At 38.6% G+C, this 24,621-nt stretch overlaps 1 protein-coding gene across 7 annotated transcripts in view; it reads left to right on the top strand.

Moving 5' to 3' along the window:
- The first annotated feature begins 1,355 nt into the window (after window positions 1-1,355).
- The window catches only part of INTU (inturned planar cell polarity protein), a 90,934-nt gene continuing 67,668 nt past the window's right edge, over window positions 1,356-24,621 (top strand). For 6 of the 7 annotated variants that reach the window (XM_045990507.1, XM_045990517.1, XM_045990488.1 and 3 more), the window contains exons 1-2: window positions 1,356-1,551; window positions 18,544-19,082. In XM_045990507.1, the coding sequence (XP_045846463.1) occupies window positions 1,409-1,551; window positions 18,544-19,082 (682 nt within the window). In that variant the 5' untranslated portion in view covers window positions 1,356-1,408. The remainder of the gene's footprint in view (window positions 1,552-18,543; window positions 19,083-24,621) is intronic. The other variant, XM_045990498.1, reaches the window with a different exon arrangement.

Here is a 24,621-nt window from a genome sequence, read left to right as displayed (position 1 = left end):
ATTGTAATACTCCATAATAACAGACGGTTAGACTTCCTCTGTGGCCCTCCACACCCCAGTCTATCTTCCCTTGGGTATTCCTTAGAACTCTGCGTTTATCATACTTATCACTGTGTATTATAAATTAACTATTTGTCTTTCAGTATCTACCATCTATCTGTCCATGTAGTTTAAGTTGAATCTCCAGCACCCATCCATTGAGATCATGAAATATTATATCCTTTTTTTACTTCCTATAACATGACTATTTCACCCATGCATTACTCCTTGAAAACATTAACTATTCTCATATTCTCATATTCATATTCCATACATATTATTTAGCTTTTGCCTGCTGTTGAACATTTAGATTGCTTTCAACTTTACACTTTAACAAATTTTATAAATTTTTTGCATCCTTTATTTTTTAGAATAGATCTGTAATAGTTGAATTACTGAGTCCTGAGGGGGAAATATAATCTAGTCGTTAATGACTTAGATTCAATTTTTGCTTGACTTTGTTGCCTTCTAGCCAATTGACCATTAAGATGAATAACCCAGGCTTCAGTTTCTTTAGTATAAGATATTTACTTCATAATAATACTTAGCATAGTATACGAATAGAATAAGTCGTTTGAGAATATGACTGACTCTCAATAAATGCCATTATTTTGTACTTAGAGAAAATACTTGGAGGTATTCGTAAATTACCGATAAAATTTATCACTTTACACTTCCAACTCAGTGATGAGAAGAAATTGTAAGTTTGCGTTACAAAATGAACATGCAGTTGATTTCACAACACTGCCACCCATTTGAAGCACTCCACGGCATCTGCTTGTGAAAACTATAAAAACGTTTGCAATTGCGAAACAAAATGAAAACCAAGGAGACAATGGAGCGTATTTACATTAGCACCTCTTTGAGGGCGTTGTTTAAAAGCTTTCCTTCCTAGCCCAAGAGGCAGAGGCCCTGAGGAAGGGTAAAGAGGAGTTTCCTTTACCTCAAGGGAACCCCAGGCTATGTGCCTCTTAAGGCTTTGGGCAGACGTTCCGCGTAGAAACAGAGGGCAAAGTGCAAACTGAAAGAAAAAGGGGGAAAAAACACAGTGGGTCTCCTCTGTTAACAAATTCTACCGCTCCAAAAGAGCGCATTTAAGAGAGTCTAAGCGGTGAAATTTTAGCTACTTAAATTCCTCCAACTGAGACGCCCTCCTGGACATTTCACCTCATTGGCTTCTTTCAGTAGTTCTCGCGCTGTCCGGTAAAGCTTCCTCGTCTCCCTGGCAACCCAAACCACCACCAATTGCAGCCAAGGGTTGGCGGTCACGTGGCGTCTCCCCTTTCCCAGTGGAGACAACATGGCGGTTACGGCGAGCTGTACTTTTGAGATTTGAATTACGCGACTTGCCGCTATTGCATTCCTGATTATGGCGTTTCCGGTTTCGTGTGGCTCGCGTCATAGCCCAGATGAGCTCCCTGGAGACCCGTCTTCACAAGAAGATGAGGATTGCGATTATGAAGATCGGGTCAGCTACTCGGGTTCATACTCCTCAGAGAGTAGCGATTATGAGTAAGAGTCTTGAAGAGGGGCAATTAAATCCATCCTTTCAATCCAGAGAGTGTACACGTGGGCTGGGGGGACTGCCAGAATGTTGGCGTAGTTGGGATTGAGTAGGGTTCTATAATCAGTGGGATTTATTTGAGCCACGTTCCACTTGTGCGGTATTGTGAGCCGCAATGACGTGCCATTCTTCGCTATTGTGGGCTTTTTACGATGGTCAGATGAGGAGGTTTTCCTCTTTGTGGCGGGTTCTATAATATTTAAGGGCATATCTGTTAGGATGTTCACAACATTCTTTGATCTTATCGCAGTGCCTTCTCTGCTGTTATAGTCTTTGTGATTTTGGTGGAAGGATACCCTACACGTTTTATAAGTAAACTATTTAAATTATACAGGTTTTTTTTTTTTTCCTTTAAAAATGGGTAGGTAATAGAAAAGAAAATTCACCCTTACTCTTCACCTTCAAGAACAACTTCTCAGTATTTTGGGGGTATTTCTGCTCTATTTTCCTATACATTTACATGGTTTTCTTGTTTTCTACTTAGTATGATACGTATTTTTTTTTTTAAGATTGTTATTTATTTATTTGTGTGTGAGAGAGAGAGATTGCACAAGCAGGGGGAGCGGCAGACAGAGCAGGCAGAGGGAAAGCAGACTCCCCTTGAGAAAGGAGCCTGATGTGGGACTGGATTCCAGGACCACTGGGTTCATGACCAAGAGTTGAGGGCAGATGCTTAACCTGCTGAGCCACCCAGGCATCCCAATAATGTGATTTTTAAAATATAGAATATCTAAGTGTTATTTTCCACTTTCTAATCCTTAATAATATTGAAAAGGTTATTTTGATCCCTAGGACCCAATGCTATTTCAATTTTGAAAGAATCTATTTCTTACTGCTATGAATTAAGACCTTTTTTGAAAAGTAAATTAGTCCTAGTTTGAAAACTATGGATAACAGTGGGAAGGTTTAGGTGCCAAAGCCTGGACCAATCCCATAAATGACTGCCATGCATAGTCAGTTTTAGGATGACATTTTAAGTGTATTATTTAGGAATAATGATTGCAAGTATTTAATGTGTATTTAGGAGTAAAAATTACTTGGCGATTATTTCCACCTTTGGGTATGTAAAAAGGATTTACCATTATCTTTAAAAGGGTAAGGGAAAACTAATGACTGCTTAATATACTCTAGAGGCTCAATAAAGACAGATGACATTCTTGAGGAGACTGTCAAGTATTTTGTGTAATCTTCTGCTGTGGTCATTTAAAAAGTAGTTTCAAAATGATGGTTATCAAGTGAGGCACTGGATGAAGGATGGGTTACAGGAAACCTGATTTGGTCTTGCTGTGGAAGTCATGGATCTTGTGAGACTCAAGCTCCTGGTTTCTCTGCATCTTAGAAACACACTTTTAGCTTAGAGAGAATCTGTAATTCATCCATAGTCACACAGCTGAGTGTTTCGGCATAGAAATTTAGGAGGCCTGATTTCAAATGGAAAGAAGGTAAATGAATGAGCCCTGTTTCCTGGGAAATGAGCAATCTGAGGACCCTGTGTTAGGAAAACTTGTTACCTCAAAACATTCTGTGATTCAAAATACATGTAAATATGGATTTTTTATATACATATATAAACATTTGTATATATATTGTGTGTATATATATGTATATATTTTTTAAAGGGCATTAAGCTTTCCACATTAGTCATTCACTCGTTACTCCAGATGTTCCAGTGTCTTTATCCTCCTAATAATAAAAGTACAGTAAATCGGGGCGCCTGAGTGGCTCAGTGGTTTAAAGCCCCTGCCTTTGGCTCAGGTCATGATCCCAGGGTCCTGGGATCGAGTCCCGCATCGGGCTCTCTGCTCAGTGAGGAGCCTGCTTCCTCCTCTCTCTCTGCCTGCCTCTCTGCCTACTTGTGATCTCTGTCAAACAAATTAAAAAAAAATTTTTTTTTAAAGTACAGTAAATCTCTGCTGTAAAATGTTCAGGTGGTCTATATTTTCAAGTCCTGTCAAGATTCAGATTTCATGTTTATCCCTTCTTCATGTGTAGGACATGAGAATTGATTTGCTGATCTGACCAGGTAGGTTTCTGGTCTGTTCTTATTTACCTCTCTAACCTGCAGAGTCACCACTGTAGAAGTGGTCTTCCTGGTTTGGACATTATTATTTTTTTTTTAAGAGTTTATTTCTTTATTTAGAGTGGGCATGTGAGCGGGATGGGGGAGGGGCAGAGGGAGAGGGAAAATTTCAAGCAGACTCTGCCCCCCGAGTGGAACTTGACATGGAATCTCACAACCCTGAGATCATGACCTGAGCCAAAACCAGCCATGGGACACTTAACCAGCTGAGCCACCCAGGCAGGCACCTCTGGACCAGATCACTTCTTAATCATATGCACAGGGACATGTGAACATGTGAACCTTATTTTTCTCATCAAAGCTAAGATATAGGCATTGTCCATGTTGTTGCCTATATGTAGTTCATTCTTTTTTAACTTCTAGATAGGATTCTATTAAATGACAATACCACAGGTTATCCTTTTCTTGGTTTTTTTTTTTTTTTTAAGATTTTATTTATTTATTTGACAGACAGAGATCACAAGTAGGCAGAGAGTCAGGCAGAGAGAGAGGAGGAAACAGGCTCCCCACAGAGCAGAGAGCCCGATGTGGGGCTCGATCCCAGGACCCTGGGATCATGACCTGAGCCGAAGGCAGAGGCTTTAACCCACTGAGCCACCCAGGTGCCCCCTTTTCTTGGGTTTTAACATAGGGATGTTTTACTTGAAGAATCAAAGTTGAATTCGTGATGCCATATATGGTATTAACATCCAATTTAGGATAATTCCTTTTTCTTCTGCTCTAACCCTGATTTCTTTTTCCTTTTAATTTAATTTCTCTTTTATCAAATTACATTTATTAGAAATTCAAGCAGTGTATGTCTAAGTTTTTGATGAGAATGGCAGTTCTTTGCTACCCTTTCTCTCTGCTTCCAACTCAGCATGTTTGAAGATAATTCATTATTTTCCCTGTCTCTCCCCTGGTGTTGCCCATCCTACCTACTGACATCACTCTCTCCTTGCTCATGTCTTCAGATCTAATAATTCTGCAGTCTTGTGGACTTCCTTTTTTAATATCCACTCCTCCCCCCCCCCCGCCCCAGAGACACTGCCTGACTTAAAGCGCTGGCCTCTCCCATGTAAGAGTGGAGTAGCCTTCTAACTGATCTGGATGCCTCCTCTTCCATCTTCCAGCCTTTTTTCCATACAGCTGCCAGAATTTGCTTTCTAGAACACAGTTCTGAATCATTCCTCTCTTAGAGAACTGACTACAAAAAATATATTGTGGCAGTTTGGATCAAAAATAGAATTAAACACATACATGAAGCTAAATAAAATGAAGCAAATATGCATATGCTTAACTAGGTCATCCCTATGATCCTGAAGAGAAGGCTGAGATTTAAAGAACAGCTAATATGTCAGGCTTGGTCACTGATGGTTGTATTGCAAAGAATTCAGCCACTTCAGTTACAATGGAATTTCTTGTTGCCTGAATGTAGTCATCCTGGTGCAAAGTAATGAGTATTCGATTAAGAGTAGGGGTCAGAAAACCTGTGTTCTCTTTATCCCTGCCACTAACTGTATGGCCTTACATGGGTCACATGACTTCTATAAGGATGAGTTTTCACGTGTTAAAATGGGAATGAGAATATTTACTTAACTTTGAATTTTGTTGACCGTGAGAATGTTTGTTAAATCCTAGGAAAGGGAAGATTGTGAACTGTTGATGGTGAGGAATTGCAAAGAGGCAAAGAGGAGTTGATGGTAGAGGTGACATTTTTTATTTGAAAGAAGGTTAATCCAAGCTGAGTTTTATTTCTTCATATTTCCTCCAGCTTTATGGAGTATAATTGTCAAATAAAAATTGTATATATTTAAGCTGTACAATGTAGTGATTTGATATAGACATGCAGTAGAGGATTCTCTAAGAGGAATGCAGATGCCCTTTACAAGTTTATTTTGCTTGCCCAAAAGTGTTAACATTTTAATTTCTTCAAATTTTCCCTGGTCTTGAGGGGTTCAGAATCAGAAGAATTCTTGGTTATAAATTATCATTTTATGAGATGTCTGTTATAACAAGTTTTCTCATCTTTGTCAGAGGTTTCACAACTTCTGTATATTCAGGAGGGAGAACACTTCATATTTTAAGGGGCAGAGTGGTTAAAGAGAAAACTGAAGGCTGAATGTGCAAGCATTCCTATGAAATCTTTGTGTAGATGGCCAAATTAAGACACGCTTTGCTTTTTCCTTAATTCAAAATTATTTTCTCTGAAAAATTTGAAATATGCACAAAAGAAGAAAGAAGGCCCTTATATACTTCTCACGAAAGACATGGCTTTTCTTTACATGAAAACTATCTTCCTGGTATTGAATGAGAAGCTTTATGGGCCTTCATTTATTCTGACTTTTATTTTAAAATTTGAAGTAATAAGATAATTGTGTTAGGGCAGTGAAACTACTCTGTATAATACTATAATGGTGGATGATACATGTCATTATGCATTTACCTAAGCTCATAAAATGTACACCACCAAGAGTTAACTCTAATGTAAACTATGGATTTGGGATGGTTATAATGTATGACTATAGGTTTATTCATTGTAACAAATGTATCATTCTAGTAGAAGACATAGATAATGGAGGAGGTTATGCATGTGAGAGGAAGGAGTATGGTGGAAATCTCTGTGCCTTCAGCTCAATTTTTCTTTGAACCTAAAATTGTTCCAAAAAAAAAAAAGAAGTAGTGAATCATTTTCTATAGTACTCAAAAGCTCAGTGGCCTTCCAAATAAATTCCAGATTATTAGCAGTTTCAGATCTGTGCCTAGCCTCTCTGATCTCATCTTTGATGATCTTCCTTCTTTAAAACCTTTTTTGTTCCCATTTGTCTTACCTCGGACTGCTATTTAAAAAATAATAGAGGGTTCCTGGGGGGCTAAGTCAATTAAGCATCTGACTCTTGATTTCTGCTCAGGTCATGATCTCAGGGTCATAGGATCAAGCCCCACATCAGGCTCTGCACTAGGCAAGGAGCATGCTTAAGATTCTCTCTCTCAGGGCGCCTGGGTGGCTCAGTGGATTAAAGCCTCTGCCTTTGGCTCAGGTCATGGTCCCAGGGTCCTGGGATCAAGCCCTGCATTGGGCTCTCTGCTTGGCAAGGAGCCTGCTTCCTCCTCTCTTCCTGCCTGCCTCTCTGCCTACTTGTGATCTTTGTCTGTCAAATAAATAAATAAAATCTTAAAAAAAAAAAAAAAATTCTCTCTCTCCCTCTCCGCCCCCACCCTGGTTCCCGCTCACATACACACTCACTCTCTCAAAAAAATAAATAAATAAAATAGCCTAGACTGAGTAGCTTATAAACAACAGAAATTTATTTCTCACAATTCTGAAGGCTGGTTGTTCAAGATCACTGTACCAGCATGGTCAGGTTCTGGTGACACCCCTCCCCCAGGTTGTGGATTGCTGATTTCTCTTTGTATCCTCACATGGCAGAAAGCAGAGGGAACAAGCAAGCTTTCTCATGACCCTTATGAGGGCGCTAATCCCATTCACCAGGGCTCCATCCTCATGTCCTCAATTAATCCTAATTGTTTCCCAAAGGTCCCACCTCCTAATAGCATCACATTGAGTGATAGGGTTTCAACATATGCATTTTGGGGAGACACAAACATTCAGTTCTTAACATTACTACATGGAAATATACACTCATGCTCATACCTCTTGTGTACTTTCACACCTACACTTGTATGTCCTTTGTTCTCTCTGAAACATCCTTTCTTGCTATCTTGTCAAAATCATTCAATGTCCCACTTATGTGCTACCTTCTCCTATAGCCTCTTTTGGTACTTCTTACACTTAATTTCTCTAAACTTGGCTCTCCTATAGCAGTTTTGGTTCTTCACTTTCGGGCCTTTCATTTTAGCTAGGCGATGAGCCCTCTGTCCATTTACATCGTTAAAAGCACAAAAATGCCCTATCACAAAATGTTTTGCTGGTCTGTGATTTCAGTTTTGCCAGGGTCAGATCTTACCCTCAGCTCAGTGATTTGTAAGCATGCTCCATTTAACTGAAGGAGGTGGAGGTAGGGAATGTGGTCCTGGGAATGGGGTCATTATTAGCTTAGTTCCAATGGAGACGTGTTCCTGATGTAAAAATTTATTTCATGCAGTGAGTACACAGTAGTTTACTGGCTTATCCCTTCCTTTTCTCTAACATGCTTCACATTTGTTCCAGTGGTGACTCTGGCTGGACTAGAAAGACCACCAGCCCGTCCCAGGTTCCCCACCCCTCAAGCTGCCATAACATCTAGCATAGATTTTAATTATTAAAACTATGGCTTTCTTCTAGAAAACAATCGAAAGACTTCAAGGATAAAAATTAGATATTGCTGGTAGAGCACAGAAAAGCGTTAGATCAGCGCTGAACAAACATCAGATAGAATCCATATTTATTTGCTATGTTTTTATTGTGTGTGGGTTTTCTCTGTCCCTAGAATTGTTCTGCTGTACATATTAGGACCATGTAAGTTTGTGTGTTGGCCATTTTGGTACTTTTGCCCACTAACAAGGAAAACAAATTATATCGTAGCAGGTTTGGAGTAGTAGCAAAAGCCTGTTTTCCTTAAGGAAATGAACCAGTAGCTCTGGCTATTCATAACTTTTCTTGTGGTACCCAAGAAAATCCGAATACCATTTCCGTTGATAAAAAGTGTTGACAATGTAAATAAAGACCTAAGGGAGTCAATAATTTAGAAGAAAAAAAATAGTATCAGTGTAGAATTCTTTTTTTTTAAAGATTTTATTAGGGGCACCTAGGTGGCTCAGTCGTTAAGCATCTAGCTTTGGCTCAGGTTATGATCCAAGGATCCTGGGATCGAGCCCGGCATCAGGCTTCCTGCTGAGCAGGAAGCCTGCTTCTCCCTTTCCCCCTGCTTCTGTTCCCTCTCTTGCGGTGTCTCTGTCAAATAAATAAATAAAATCTTTTAAAAAATTTATTCATTTGTTTATTAGAGAGAGTGTGCACAAGCAGGGGAGTGGGAGAGGGAGAAGCAGGCTCCCCACTGAGCAGGGGTCCCCATACAAGGTCAATCCCAGGACCCTGGGATCATGACCTGAGCCTAAGCAGATGTTTAACCGACTGAGCCACCCAGGCACCCTTCAACATAGGATCCTTGAATAGGAATTGAGAAACTTATTAGCATTATCTGAAGTTCATTTTCTTTTTATATAGTTATGTTACTGTATATGTAAGTGAACTTGGTTTGTAAATTATCAAATCTTTCTTTGGGAAGAAGGACTCTGCTCATGTTTACTACATCAGAGCCTTGAAAACCAATTAAAGTGTCCTCAAACTTTGCAAGCAGACAATGAATATACAATTATTTCTGTTCAGAGAAAAGTGGAATAAACAATAATCTCATTGAAAGACATTTACACAATGACAAGTTTGCAGTTTGTACCATAGGATCTCAGAAAAGAAATTAAAGAACACTTAAAAAAAATCTGTTATAAAAATCTGAATTAAAGCTGCTTGAGTTGATTCCTTTTTAAAAACAAACATTTTCTTTTTTTTTTTTTTTTAAATATTTTATTTATTTATTTGAGAGGTAGAGAGAGACAATGAAAGAGAGCACAAGAGGAGAGAGGTCAGCGGGAGAAGCAGACTTCCTGCTGAGCAGGGAGCCTGATGTGGGACTCGATCCCGGGACTCCAGGATCATGACCTGAGCGGAAGGCAGTCGCTCAACCAACTGAGCCACCCAGGTGCCCCAAAACAAACATTTTCTTGTGGAATATGTTTAGATCTTACAGAGGAATTGCAAACATAGTACAGAGCGTTCCTGTATGTCCTTCACCCAATTTCCCCTGATGTTAACATCTTACACAACTACAATATGTTTGCCAGAACTAAGAAATTAGTACATTAGTACATTAGTACAGTACTATTAAATAAACTCCAGACTTCATTTGAATTTTACCATTTATCTACTTATGTCCTTTTTCTGTTCAAGGATCTAATTCAGGATATCATAATGCATTTAGTCATTAAGTCTCCCTAGTTTCCTGTGGTCTGTGACAGTTTCTTAGTTGTTTCTTGTTTTTCATAACCTGGATCACTTGGTTAAGGTAAAGTCTGCAAGGTTTCTTCACTGTGAAGTTACTATTTATCTCTTTCCTTATTCTGTTGTTCGGGAGCACATCACTGAGTCCAGTTCACATTAAAGGGGAGGAAGGATTAAGCTCCATCTCTTAGAGTAGGAAGTATCAACATACAATATTTAATTTTGTTATTAATAATAGTTGCACTGAAAGGTTGGTTTTTTCCTAATGTTGTCTTTAATACACCCTCTTCTAGTAGAACTAGTTTGAGAATACAGTCTTTACAACTCTGTCAAACTTTCTAACACATTAATCAGTTATGCTCTTGTTGCTTATCTAAACAGGAATTAATCATCTGGAGTAGGAGTTAGGAATCTTTCAGGAATAATGAACTATGGGAGCAATACAGGCTGCATCTGGTTTGCTTCTTATGCCGGTAGTACTTAGCCTGGAACCTAGCAAATAGAGGTCATTAAAGACATCTTCGTTTATTGCCAGGGGTTGGAAGGATACAGAAGTATGAGTGCTGTATCCAATAAAGTTAGAAGTTACTCCACATTTTTGACTCTGTTGGGCAAGAGGAAAGGGACTGACATTTGACACTTATACCATGCTCAGCAGATTTTTTAATTTACTGTTGATAACAGCTTTGTGAAGTATCTATAACCTATTTTCTAGAAGAGAAAAACTAAAGCTTAGAAAAGTAAAAATGCCAATAGAACAGAATTTGAACCCACCTTTGTGACTTCTCTGTTCATTTTTTTTAACTATATGTGTTTCCTTCTTTCATGAGTCTTACATATTCATTTCTCTGTCTTTATTCCTGTTCTTCTTATCTCTCTTTTAATTTCTTCTTCCTCTTAAAGTGAAGCATCTTTTAAATTTAGAGGTGATGAAAATGGATCTTATTCATTGCTGGTGGAAATGTGAATTGGAATAGTCTTTGGATAAAAATGTGTATGTATGGGATGCCTGGGTGGCTCAGTGGGTTAAGCCTCTGCCTTCGGCTCAGGTCACTGGGCTCTCTGCTCAGCAGGGAGCCTGCTCCCCCCCGCTCTCTGCCTGCCTCTCTGCCTGCTTGTGATCTCTCTCTCTGTCAAATTAAAAAAAAAAGTATATGTACATACATACATATAAGGATGGTTACTGTATCATTGTCCATAAGGGTAAAACAAATACTGAGCACAAAGATAGATTTTAAGGAGGTGAATGACCAAATGTGCTACATCCTAGATAGGAACCATTAATGCAGCCATTGGGATTTCTAAATTGTGATAAATGATAAAGGTATGTGTATATATACATATGTATTTACCCTTTTGACAGATGATTCCACATTATATTTATATATAATAGAATATTTAATAATTCTAGTTTTTCAAAAACAATGACAGCATAATCCTATGTATGTTTTTATATGATTTTATGATTTTAAGAACATGAGTATTTACAAGATCAGTGCTCTAACCCCTGAGCTATGGAGCCAGAACATGAATATTTAACATTTATGTCAGTGAAAAGTAGGAGGGGAAGATGACATGTATTATAGCTCTGTTTCCATTTGTATAAAATGAGCCTGTGCATATGTATGCATAAAAGGATGCGTGAAAGTACAGTCACCAACTAGGAATCTACTCGACACTAATTCCTTCTCTGTCATCATCTCATGTGATCAGTCTCAAAGTCCAGTGATTTTCAAGCATTTCTTAAATGTTTTCCTTACTTTCCATGTTTTCTGCCATTGCTTTAAATACATCTTTGCCTGGTAGCTAAACATCCCATAGCCAGTCTCTTGAATCTTCCCTACCTCAAATCCTTCTTCCAATTTCTTGTTAAAGTAGATCTATCTAGAGATATCTGACATAAAAATTTCTATCTAATACTCTTCATTACTGGGGCGCCTGGGTGGCTCAGTTGTTAAGCGTCTGCCTTTGGCTCGGATTGTGATCCCAGGGTCCTGGGATTGAGCCTCGTATCAGGCTCCCTGCTCAGTGTGGAGCCTGCTTCTCCCTCTCCCACTTCCCTGTTTGTGTTCCCTCTCTCGCTGTCTCTCTTTGTCAAATAAATAGATAAGTCTTTAAAATTCTTCATTACTTATACCATCAAATCCAAACCCCTTGCCAAAAGGCCTTGTAAAATTAGGACTTGAGTACTTTTCCTCTCGTGCCCCACTTTTGGTGACTGTAGACTATCTTCGTTTTGTTTTATTTACAATTTTGTTAAAATTCCAGTTAGTTAAAATACAGTGTAATATTAGTTTCAGGAAAAGAATTTAGTGATTCATCACTTACATACCATACCCAGTGCACATCACAACAAATGCCCTCCTTAATGCCCATCACCTATTTAGCCCCTCCCCACACAACCTACCCCCAATATGTCTGTCTGTTCTCTATAATTAAGAGTCTGTTTTCGGGGCGCTAGGGTGGCTCAGTTGGTTAAATATCTCCCTTCAGCTCAGGTCATGATCTTGGGGTCCTGGGATCAAGCCCCACATTGGGCTCCCTGCTCAGCGGGGAGCCTGCTTCACCTTCTTCTGCTCCTCACTCTTGTGCTCTCTTTCTGTATCAAGTAAATAAATAAAATTTTAAAAAAGAGTCTGTTTTATGGTTTGCCTCTCTTTCTCCCCCCACCATTCATCTGTTTGTTTCTTAAATCACACCTATGAGTGAAATCACATGGTTTTGTCTTTCTCTGACTGACTTATTCCCCTTAGCACAATACTCTCTAGCTCCATCCACATCATTGTAAATGGCAAGATTTCATTCTTTTTTTGTGGCTGAATAATATTCCATTGTGTCTGTGTGTGTGTGTATCACCTCTTCTTTATCCATTCATCAGTTGATGAACACTTGGCTGCTTCCATATTTTGGCTATTATTGATAATGCTGCTGTATACATCGGGGTGCATGTATCCCTTCGAATCAGTGTTTTTGTATCCTTTAGGTAAATACCTAGTACTGCAATTGGATCATATGGTAGTTTTATTTTTAAATTTTTGAGGAACCTCCATACTTTTTCTATAGTGGCTACCCCAGTTTGCATTCCAACCAGCAGTATAAGAGGGTTCCCCTTTCTCCACATCACCAACATCTGTTGTTTCCTGTGTTAATTTTAGCCATTCTGACAGTTGTGAGGTGGTATCTCATGTGGTTTTGATTTGTATTTCTCTGATGATGAGTGATGTTGAGCATCTTTTCATACGTCTGTTGGCCATCTGTATGTCTTCTTTGGGAAAATGTCTGGTCTTGTCTTCTGCCCATTTCTTAACTGGATTATTAGTTTTTTGGGAGTTGAATTTGATAAGTTCTTTAAGATTTTGGATACTAATCCTTTATCAGATGTGTCATTTAAAAATATATTCTCCTATTCTGAAGGTTGTCTTTTAGTTTTGTTGATGGTTTCCTTTGATGTGAAGAAGCTTTTTATTTTGATCTAGTCCCAATAGTTCATTTTTGCTTTTATTTCCCTTGCCTCAGGAGACCTATCTAGAAAAAAGTATCTACAGCCAACGTCAGAGAAGTTACTGCCTGTGTTCTAGGATTTTTAAGATTTCAGATCTGATTTAGGTCTTTCATCCATTAGGTCTTTCATCCATTTTGAAATTATTTTTATGTGTGGTGTAAGAAAGTGGTTTAGTTTCTTTCTTCTGCTCATAGCTGTCCAGTTTTCCCAGCACCATTTGTTGAAGAAACTGTCTTTTTTCCATTGGATATTCTTTCTTGCTTTGTTGAAGATAAGTTGACCTTATAGTTCTGAGTTTTCGGCTCTTTCCATTGATCTATGTGTCTGCTTTTCCACCAGTACCATACTGTCTGGATCACTATAGCTTTGTAATATAACTCGAAGTCTGGAATTGTGATGTCACCAGCTTTGCCTTTCTTTTTCAAGATTGCTCTGGCTATTTGGGGTCTTTTGTGGTTTCATACAATTGATTATATATTTCATACAATTCATTTCATACAATTGATAAATTGATTGTTTTAGCTCTGTGAAAAATGCTGGTGATGTTTTGATTGGGATTGCATTAAATATGTAGATCGCTTTGGGTAGCATGGACATTTTAACAATATCTGTTTTTCCATCCATGAGCATGGAATGTTTTTCCATTTCTTTGTGTCATCTTTAATTTCTTTCATCATTGTTTAATGGTTTTCAGAGTATAGATCTTTAACCTCTGTGGTTAGGTTTATTCCTAATTACCTTTGGTTTTTGGTATAATTGTAAGTGGGATCAATTCCTTAATTTCTTCTTCTGCTGCTTCATTATTGGTGTAGAAAATTCAACAGATTTCTGTAGGTTGATTTTTGTATCCTGTAACCTTACTGAATTTGTTATCAGTTGTAGAAATTTTTTGGTGGAGTCTTTAGGGTTTTCTACATAGAATAACATGTTGTCTGCAAATGGTGAAAGTTTCACTTCTTTGCCAATTGCCTTTTATTTCTTTTTATGTCGATTGCTGAGGCTAGGACATCCATACTGTGTTAAATAACAGTGGTGGGGGTAGACACCCCTGTCTTGTTCCTGACCTTAGAAGAAAAACTCCGTTTTCCTCCTTTCAGGATGATATTAGCTGTGGGTTTTTCATATATGGCCTATATGATGCTGAGGTATGTTCTTTCTTGTTCTAGTTGTCCACATAGGCCAGACTGGTTTTAGTTGTCCACATCGGCTTAGAGCCAGTCCCTCAAGCCTCTGCTTATGCTGTTATTTCTGCTTGGAATTGTCTTTTCCTCTTCCCCTTGAGCCCCCCATATCCCATCACAAACCACTTACTCTCTTAAAACTTACTTCTGTGTATCCTCTACCAGAAATTTTCCCTGCCCTCGCTCTCAATCCCAGGCTAAACTAGGGGACCTCTATTTTGAATACAGTGTATATTGTTGTGAATTCTTTCTCACTTTCTCTTCTCCATTAGACAAGGGAAGGACTGATGTTTTAATCATTACAATTCTAGTACCTTCCAAGGACCTGGCACTGTTCATTTGCTCCATGATTGAATATCCTGTGTCCTCCCCTTACCTGCAGAGATCTTTCAGTCATAGCCAAAAAATGTTTTCTCTTCCAAATTTTAGAGATTAAGATGAAACATATTCATGTTTAGCATAGGAGAAAAAGTATTTCTTTGGGGTCACATTTTTAATACAAATAAAGAAATTATAAAGCAAATAGTTTAATTCATTGTTTAAATTGATACTTATCTTTGTAAGTAGTTGTGTATAATCATGATATGTACATTGTGACATTTTAAACTATGGTACATAGTTATCTAATTTTTTTATGATTGGAGGCAATTACTTAGATTCTTCAGAGTAGAATTACAGAGTTATTAAATACTGATTTCTGTGGGTACAGATGAATATGGTTGCAACATCTGATAAAGGGTTAATACCTGTTGCTAAGTGGTTCTAAAATGATGCCCCACTTTGGGACCCAGCAAGTGCCAAAGAAATACTAGTTTTGATATTTGGGGCTAGGTTTGCCTTTTTTAATCATTAATATATAGTTGAAAATTCTGTATTAATTGCCAACCACAGATGAGATTGGTGGTTAATTTCAGAGTTGAGTAATAGAATGGTGCGTTTTTTTTTTAAAGATTTTATTTATTTATTTGACAGAGATCACAAGTAGGCAGAGAGGCAGGCAGAGAGAGAAGAAGGGAAGCAGGCTCCCTGCCGAGCAGAGAGCCCGATGTGGGGCTCGATCCCAGGACCCTGGCTGGGATCATGACCTGAACCGAAGGTAGAGGCGTTAACCCAATGAGCCACCCAGGCGCCCCAGGCCACTGTATTTTAAGGGCAGTCTGGGTAATAATGCCATTAAATCTGGGTGTTATGGTGGCCTCTCTTTCTATGTGTCCCATCTGCCATATCTACTGAGGAGTTAGTTGCTAGGACATCAGTTCCCTGATGGCGGAGAGTGTTCGTGCCTCACCAGCTGGGATGTGGAAAACAGGGAGGACTGCCGCGGGCTCTTGGAGGCAAACCTAAATGTTTTTTTCCCATATCGTGACCTCCTAAGGGCTTATTTATGATCATCTGCACCTCAGCTTTTCATTGTCTAAGCCATAGGGTTAATCTTTTTTTTTTTTTTTTTAAGATTTTATTTATTTGAGAGAGAGACAGTGAGAGAGAGCATGAGAGGGGAGAAAGTCAGAGGGAGAAGCAGACTCTCCAAGGAGCAGGGAGCCCGATGCGGGACTCGATCCCAGGACTCTGGGACCAAGACCTGAGCTGAAGGCAGTCGCTTAACCAACTGAGCCACCCAGGTGCCCCCCTTTTTTTTAAAAAATTTTTTTTTATTTGTTTATTTTCAGCATAACAGTGTTCATTGTTTTTGCATCACACCCAGTGCTCCATGAAGTACATGCCCTCCCTATTACCCACCACCTGTTCCTCAACCTCCCCCCCCCCCCACCCCCGCCCCTTCAAAATCCTCTGGTTGTTTTTCAGAGTCCATAGTCTCTCATGGTTCATCTCCCTTTCCAGTTTCCCTCAACTCCCTCTCCTCTCCATATCCCCATGTCCTCCGTGTTCTTTGTTATGCTCCACAAATAAGTGAGACCATATGATACTTGACTCTCTCTGCTTGACTTATTTCGCTCAGCATAATCTCTTCCAGTCCCATCCATGTTGCTACAAAAGTAGGGTATTCATCCTTTCTTATGGAGGCATAATACTCCATCGTGTATATGGACCACATCTTCCTTATCCATTCATCCATTGAGGCGCATCTTGGTTCTTTCCACAGTTTGGCGACCGTGGCCATTGCTGCAATAAACATTGGGGTACAGATGGCCCTTCTTTTCATTACATCTGTATCCTTGGGGTAAATACCCAGCAGTGCAATTGCAGGGTCTTAGGGAAGCTCTATTCTTAATTTCTTGAGGAATCTCCACACTGTTCTCCAAAGTGGCTGCACTAACTTGCATTCCCACCAACAGTGTAAGAGGGTTCCCCTTTCTCCACATCCTCTCCAACACACGTTGTTTCCTGTCTTGCTAATTTTGGCCATTCTAACTGGTGTAAGGTGGTATCTCAATGTAGTTTTAATTTGAATCTCCCTGATGGCTAGCGATGATGAACATTTTTTCATGTGTCTGATAACCATTTGTATGTCTTCGTTGGAGAAGTGTCTGTTCATATCTTCTGCCCATTTTTTGATATGATTATCTGTTTTGTGTGTGTTGAGTTTGAGGAGTTCTTTATAGATCCTGGATATCAACCTTTTGTCTGTACTGTCATTTGCAAATATCTTCTCCCATTCCGTGGGTTGCCTTTTTGTTTTGTTGACTGTTTCCTTTGCTGTGCAGAAGCTTTTGTGCATTTTTTACAATTAACTTTCACAGTTTTTGGAGAGACAGTTGCCTTTTTTTTTTTTTTTTTTTTTTTTTTGAGAGAGAGAGAGAGCGCACGTATGCTCATGAGGTGGATGGGATGGACAGAGAAGGGAGAGGGGAAGAGACAATTTAAGCAGGCTCCAAGGCTGGTGCAGAGCCAACACCAGCACAGAGCCCAACATGGGGCTGTATCTCACAACCCTGAGATCATGACCTGAGCCAAATTCAAGAGTCAGACACTTAACTGACTGAGTCATCCAAGCACCCCCTAGAGAGACTTTTAAGTTAAAAGAGCAGGAGTTGCTAATAAACACTGCAGAAAATAGAAATGTCTTCTATTTGATGGAATGATTAGAACACAAATTATACCCTTTTACATAAGAATACTGCAGTTGATGTTTCCGACTCTCAACATATTTTCCACTGTAACCAGTTTTGCTTTAAAAAAATAACAGTTTGAAAGGTACAGTGTTTGTAACATTAAATAGGCAGGGGCAGGGTGGAGTTTGTGATAGGTTTGTTACCTTAAGATGGGCATTTTTTTTTTTTTTTTGAGAGGGTGAGAGAGAGCGAGCATGAGAGGAGGGGAAGGAGAGAGGGAGAAGCAGACTCCCCACTGAGCAGGGAGCCTGATGTGGGACTTGATCCCGGGATTCTTGGGATCATGACCTGAGCTGAAGGCAGACATTTAACCTACTGAGCCACCCAGGTGCCCTGGGCATGTTGTTTTTTAATGCTGTTTCAGTTCTTTTAAGAGCAGAACTTTTATTTTTTTCAGTGGCCTATTTCCCAGTTAAAAGTTTTTTTTTTAACAATCACATGATGAATTATGTAATATGTGGTTTGTTTTTCTTACTATAATTATTCATAAAAAGGAGTTTTATGAAAATTGTAAGCTATAGAAGCAATCATTATTACCTATGATTATAAACTAGCTGTTTTAAATGAAGATTTTAGTTTATGGTAAGGTGAATGTTTGTCTTTAGAAAATTTATTATATAAACAAATCGTATTAATAATGATAGGCTTTAGCTTTTATTTTAATGTGACAGCCATGCTGAATAGTTTTATGCAAATAGGATGTTTGATGTCCAGTTTCCAAATGGCTTATGTCTGGATATAATTGCACAATCAACTATTAATGTAAATTATTGTCCAATGAAATTGACTGAACTGAGCAATAACCTTACAGGAACTGAATTAAAATTAAAAAAAAAAAAAAAACTACCCTTAAATTCTAGAAGAAGGCTGTCTCCTTTTTTATTTGTTTTCTTTTCTATCACTATACTTTTTTAACCCTCTCCTCCAACCCCATTTCCTGAAGACTCTTAAAAAGTGTCCTAGGAAATAATGTTGATGCTTATAATAAATCAGAAATAGTAAGGAAACTTGAACAATCAAAGAACTTTCATATCTTCCCACCTCCCTGCACACCTGGTGCCTGAAAGACATAACTATTTTTCTTTTGTTTGGCTCCTATTCAGAGTATCTTTTCTATTTTTCACAGTGATGTTGAACCTGAATGGCTGGACAGCGTGCAGAAAAATGGAGAATTATTTTATTTGGAATTGAGTGAGGGTGAAGAAGAAAGCCTCCTTCCTGAGACTCCTACTGTGAACCATGTCAGGTTCAGTGAAAATGAGATTATAATTGAAGAGGATGATTACAAAGAAGGAAAAAAGTATGAACCTAAACTCAAGCGGTTTACCAAAATTTTAAAAAGTAAAAGTCTTTTACCCAAGCGCCACAGTAAAAAAAGTAGTAATGGCAATGAGCCGGTGTCCATTCTAAAGCATCAGTCTATCCAGAAAACAGGAGTTGTTGTCCAACAGCAGTACAAGGATGTGAATATTTATGTAAACCCCAAAAAGTTAACTGTGACCAAAGCCAAAGAGCAACTTAAGCTTCTGGAAGTCCTGGTTGGGATTATCCATCAGACCAAGTGGAGCTGGAAAAAAAGTGGAAAACAGGGCAGTGGAGAGAGGCTTGTGGTCCATGGCCTGCTGCCAGGAGGCTCTGCTATGAAGAGTGGTCAGATATTAATTGGTAAGTGTTGCTGGTAAACATCAGTTCTTATTTGCGGAGATTCATGATTAGTGATGCCTTGTGAGACATGATCAAAACAGAATTATATCCAAAGTCTCAACAGATTAAGGACTGCGTGATGGTATCTGGGACAGTAGTGACATTGTTAGGCATGGTGTACTACAAGGCATAATGCTCTTAGAATAAGTGCTTTGGGGATTGAATTCGTGTGTGCCTCATTTAGGCCAAGGAATTGCTTAACTAATTGTTGAGTTCTGAATTATATCATTTTATTTCATCTTGGTTATATTTGCTGACGAGAAAAAGAAAATAAGTTAATTTTACAGTGATAATTTCGATTTGAATGACCTATATCCAATAGCGTGATATAAAAATACGTAATTTATGAACAAAAATACTTTTACATTGTGTGTTTGTACTTGAGTACACTAAGTTCTTGAGAGTGGTTTTTAAACTCTTTTGTTTGGCATATTTAGCAACAGTGATATACATAAATTTCCTTTTAAGGGTGGTTGTCATAAAATATCTTATCAATTTAAAGGTTAAAAAATACATCTGAAAATTATTCTGAATATATATTAAGGTGAGCATTTTGTATTGCTGATACATTTTCAGCTGTTGGATATAATGCTTGAGTTACTAGTAATTTTATTACTTGGGTAAAATCTATGTCAAATGTGAGAATATGTTATTAATGAAACTTAAAATTTATTAACAAATCTAAAAACTGACAGTCTTTTAAGTTGACTCAGCCTGTAAGATTTAGATATAGGAACTTTTTTTTTTTTTTTAAAGATTTTATTTATTTGACAGACAGAGATCACAAGTAGGCAGACAGGCAGACAGAGGTAGAGAGGAAGGGAAGCAGGCTCCCCGCTGAGTGGAGAGCCCGATGCGGGGCTCGATGCGGGGCTTGATCCCAGAACTCTGGGATCATGACCTGAGCCGAAGGCAGAGGCTTTAACCCACTTAGCCACCCAGGCGCCCCTAGATATAGGAACTTTTATAGCTACCTTAGAAACATTTACAAATATTTCCTTAAGTCTAGATTGTATTTGTTTGTTCGTTGATTCCACAAAATTTTTGAGTATCTGCTAACTGTCAGGAATACAAATATTATTCTAAGGATCCATTTACTCCTCTTAAGAGGCTCCTACTGCAGTGCAAGAGGTGGGTCAGAAATAGGCAGTTTCACATAGTATGATAAGTGTCATGATAGGGTTTCACATAGTATGATAGTTTCACATAGTATGATAAGTTTCACATCGTTTAATCAGTGTCATGATAGGGTTTACAAGAATGAATCACATAGGAAGAGCATCTGTACGATCTATCCTAATGATTGCAGCAAGATCTCCACTTTCTCTTCTTACAATGTAATGTTGGTACTCCTCCCAAGTTTTAAGTTAAGTTTTTGTGGCCTCCCTTCCCTACCCCTGTGGGCCTGGACCACAACTTAAGTAGTACTATGTGATTTCAGAGGTGGGATCATTAAAGGTGATGCAGCTTCTGCCTAGTATTCTTGGAATCCAGTTGCCATTGTGTGAGCAAGGCCGGTACACATGAAGAGGCCACAGGTACTATTCTGGCTAATAACCCCCAGCTGAGGCCTCAGCCACCTTGTAGCATCAGCTACTACACATGAGCGAAGAAGCCTTATAGAAAATTCCAGCCCCAACCACCCTCTGGCTGCAACCACATGGGGAACCCTGAGTTTGAACCTCAGCTAAGCCCAGTCAAGCCCAGAACCAGAAAGGATAATAAATTGTGGTTGCTGTTTTAGACTCTAAATTTTGGGGTCATTTGTTACACAGCAATGGATAGCTGGAACAGAAGCTAATGTGCGCTTACATTCTCTCAGGTGCTCAAATTCCTTTTTTGGTAAAATGTCTCTAAGGTTTATTCTTTTTGTTCTGTCAGAGGATGCCATAATTCACGCTTATGAAGTCTTGTCTGGTTGTTGCCAACCACCATAGTTTTAAGATAGCACCTGATGGGAAACTCATATATTTATCTGGGGCCTCTGCTCAGGACCTAATTGGACTGATTTGTAGACAAATCTCTGAAATGCTTTTTAGCCTTTCCTCTTGAAACCTAATAGAGAAGTGGTTATGGTCAGTGAGCATCCCAACCCATGTTTCCTTTCCCCTGATCCTCCAGTCTGCTGTACCTTCTAGGAATGCTACTTACCTAGACCTGATCTTTTTGCACCATCTCTGTGGGAGGAAAGAAAATGAACTATAGAGAAGAAGAATGTGCTACATAGTCCTGTTGTTTATCTTGAAAATAATTTAAAGATACACAGGAGGCTGGTAGTATATTTTTTAATCCGAGTGTGGTTATGTAGGTATGTTCACTTTTTGAATTTATTGTTGTAGTACTACTGTATGTGCACTTTACTGCATGTGTATGAATAGCAATGAAAAGGCAGAAAAATGAAGCTCATGATTTCAATTTCATAATGGAAGAGTTTATGATTTACCAATAAGTAAAAAAAAAAGATATGTCGAAATAAAATGATTATTTCATCCTTGGTGCATAGCAAAATGCTTGGTTGATAAATAAGCCCTCAAAAATGTTTATCGAATAAATGCACAAACTATGAAGAAAAATACTGTGGAAGGAAAACAATTGGAAGTAAATATAAAGACACCAAAATGCTGGTAGGGTTTGTGTGAAGATGTTATAGGTGGTTTATTTTCTCTTTTTTCAGAGTTTTAATTTTATGGTGATATTGTATATTTTTAAAGTTGTATACTTGGGGATAAATAATGAACAATTTTTTAAAAGATTTTACTTATTTACTTTATTTATTTACTTATTGAGAGAGAGGGAGAGTGCACACGTGCAGGTGTAAGAGCTGTGGGGAGGGCAGGCAGAGGGAGAAGCAGGCTTGTGCTGAACAGGGAGTCCGACTAGGGACTCAGTCCCAGGACCCCGAGATCACAACCTGAGCCAATGGCAGACGCTTAACCAACTGAGCCACCCAGATGCCCTAATGGACATTTTTAATGTCATTGTGACTTTAATAATTCCACAGCATGGAACTTTGTTATTTGTTTCTTTCATAGTTTTATTTTATTTTTTATTTTTATTTTTATTTTTTTAAGGAAATACTTGAGCCGAGATTTGAAGGAGCTAAGTTTTTTTTTTTTTTTTAAGATTTTATTTATTTATTTGACAGACAGAGATCACAAGTAGGCAGAGAGGCAGGCACAGAGAGAGGGGGAAGCAGGCTTCCTGCCAAGCAGAGAGCCCGATGCGGGACTCGATCCCAGGACCCTGAGATCATGACCTGAGCCGAAGGCAGCAGCTTAACCCACTGAGCCACCCAGGCCCCCCTCATAGTTTTATTTTATACTGAAATCTGTGGTTGAACTGTGATGTAATCCCATAGGCAGGAGAGTCTTAAAAACTTTGTCCTGTTAATGCAGTTTGCTGGGGTGACTTCTGCCATTGTCTAGCTGGAGAATGACCCTCCTTTGACTTAAGTGCGTTGGCCAACACACTTAGAGTAATAGAATAATCTATTCTATTCTGATTCTTCTTTGCTGGGATTTTGGGGGATTTTTTGCATGTTCTGGTGCCATTTTTGTTCTTACTGCTGACTTGTGTCTTTATATTTATTTCTGAGCTTTTCTTAAAGTTTGACCACTAGGGGGTCCACGGTGTCTCAGTCAGTTAAGTGGTGGACTCTTGATTTGGGCTCCGGTCATGATCTCAGGGTAGAGAGTTCAAGTCCAGTGTTGGGCTCCCTGCTGGGCCTGGAGCCCACTTAAGATTCTCACCTCCTAAAAAAAAAAAGATTCTCACCTCCTCACTCTGACACTCCTTGCTCCTCCCCACCACCATGCATGAGAGCACATGTTCTCTCTCTCTCTCTCTAATAAATAAATCTTAAAAAAAAAAAAAAAAAAAGGCGACAGCTCTTTGCTTCCTGACTACCTGTAGCCAGCCTCCATCCATAGACCAAAGCAAATCCTCTTCTGACCTACATCCTAGAAACTGCGTATCACCTTGGTGATTTTTTTTTTCATCAAGATGACCCATTTTGCTCATTTTAACCAGGTGTATTTTAAGGATGGAAAGGATAGGGTTAAAGAAATCACACATTAATGTTCTAAACATGCATACCCCTGTAGAAAACTTCTGCTCAACAATAAAACAAAGTTTTTATTTTAAGTACTTTTTGTGTAACTTCTAATGTTCTCACCTGTGATCATTGAATAACTTTGTTTTGTATGACACACTTGTGCTATTTCTTTTAAATATTTTTAAGTTTTTTTAATCTTTTTAAAAATCTTTTTGAGGTATATCATACATTGATAACATAGACAAATCTTAAGTGTGCACTCAGCAAATTTTGACATATGTATATACTTGTGTAACTACCACCCAGATCAAGATAAAGAACATTTCCAGTACCCAGAAGGCTCCATGGTGCCTCCTCCTAGTTAATACTGTCTCCCTTCTGAAAGTCAACTTTTCTATCAACAGAGCTTTTTCTTATCCTCTTCCTTCTTTTTAATTTTACCACTTCTCAAACTTCACTTTATAGAAGTCTATTGTGTATATTCTCTTGCATTTATTTTCTTTATTTTATAATATGTGAGAAATATCCAGGCTATTGCTATGTAGGATTCCATTGTATATTCATTTTTCCTTTTCACTGTTGATGGATGTTTCCAGTAAAAACATTTAAGTGCATTTTTTAAAAGATAGGTTTGGTTTTTTTGTGAACACCTAATGGTTTTATTCTCTAGTATTTTACATGTTGTTATTTGATACACATTTTTATTTTCACTTTCTATAATACTTGAAACATTTCAGTTTTCTCCCCACTTCTTTTTTTTTTTTTTTAAGGTTTATTTGTTTATTTTAGAGAGAGAGTGAGAGCAAGCTGAGGGAGGGTCTGAGGGAGAGGGACAGAGAAAATCTTAAGCTGACTCTGAGCTGAGCCTGGAGCCTGACACGGGGTTCAATCTCACAACCCCAAGATCATGACCTGAGCTGAAACCAAGAGTCACGCACTTAACCAACGGAGTCACCCAGGTGCCCCAGTTTTCAGTTTTGTTAACAAAAGTAATTTTGCTGTGTTTGTCTGTCTCTCCTCCCTCACATCATTTCTTTCCCACGTTTTTACCTGTGGTACTGGACCCAGTAGTAAAGGAAAGAAACAAGCAGTGATTTCACTGGAAAGATAAAATTAGAGGTTTTAGGCCTTCCTGAGAGTTTCTGGAGCAGTTACTTCCTTCTACAGCTGAGTACCAGAAGGATTATGTGATTTACCCAAGAACAGAGAGCAGTCAGTGATAAAGCTGGGACCTACAAGTTCTCATTTCTATTCACAAAACTCTCACTTGCTGTGGTGCTCACTTGAATGGGTGGGGAAAATGCTGAAGGATTTCTCTTTGGAGCCAAAAAGAAAAGAAATCATTTCATCCTTTCAAAATGGAATTTGGAAATAAGGGTTAAGCTACAACAATGTACCACCTAACCCATTTTATCCATTTTGAGACACTTATCCAAACGAAATAAT

The sequence above is a fragment of the Meles meles genome, chromosome 2 (assembly GCF_922984935.1).
Source record: "Meles meles chromosome 2, mMelMel3.1 paternal haplotype, whole genome shotgun sequence".
In the NCBI taxonomy this organism is placed as follows: Eukaryota; Metazoa; Chordata; class Mammalia; order Carnivora; family Mustelidae; genus Meles; species Meles meles.
This window is presented reverse-complemented; position numbering and strand designations above follow the sequence as displayed.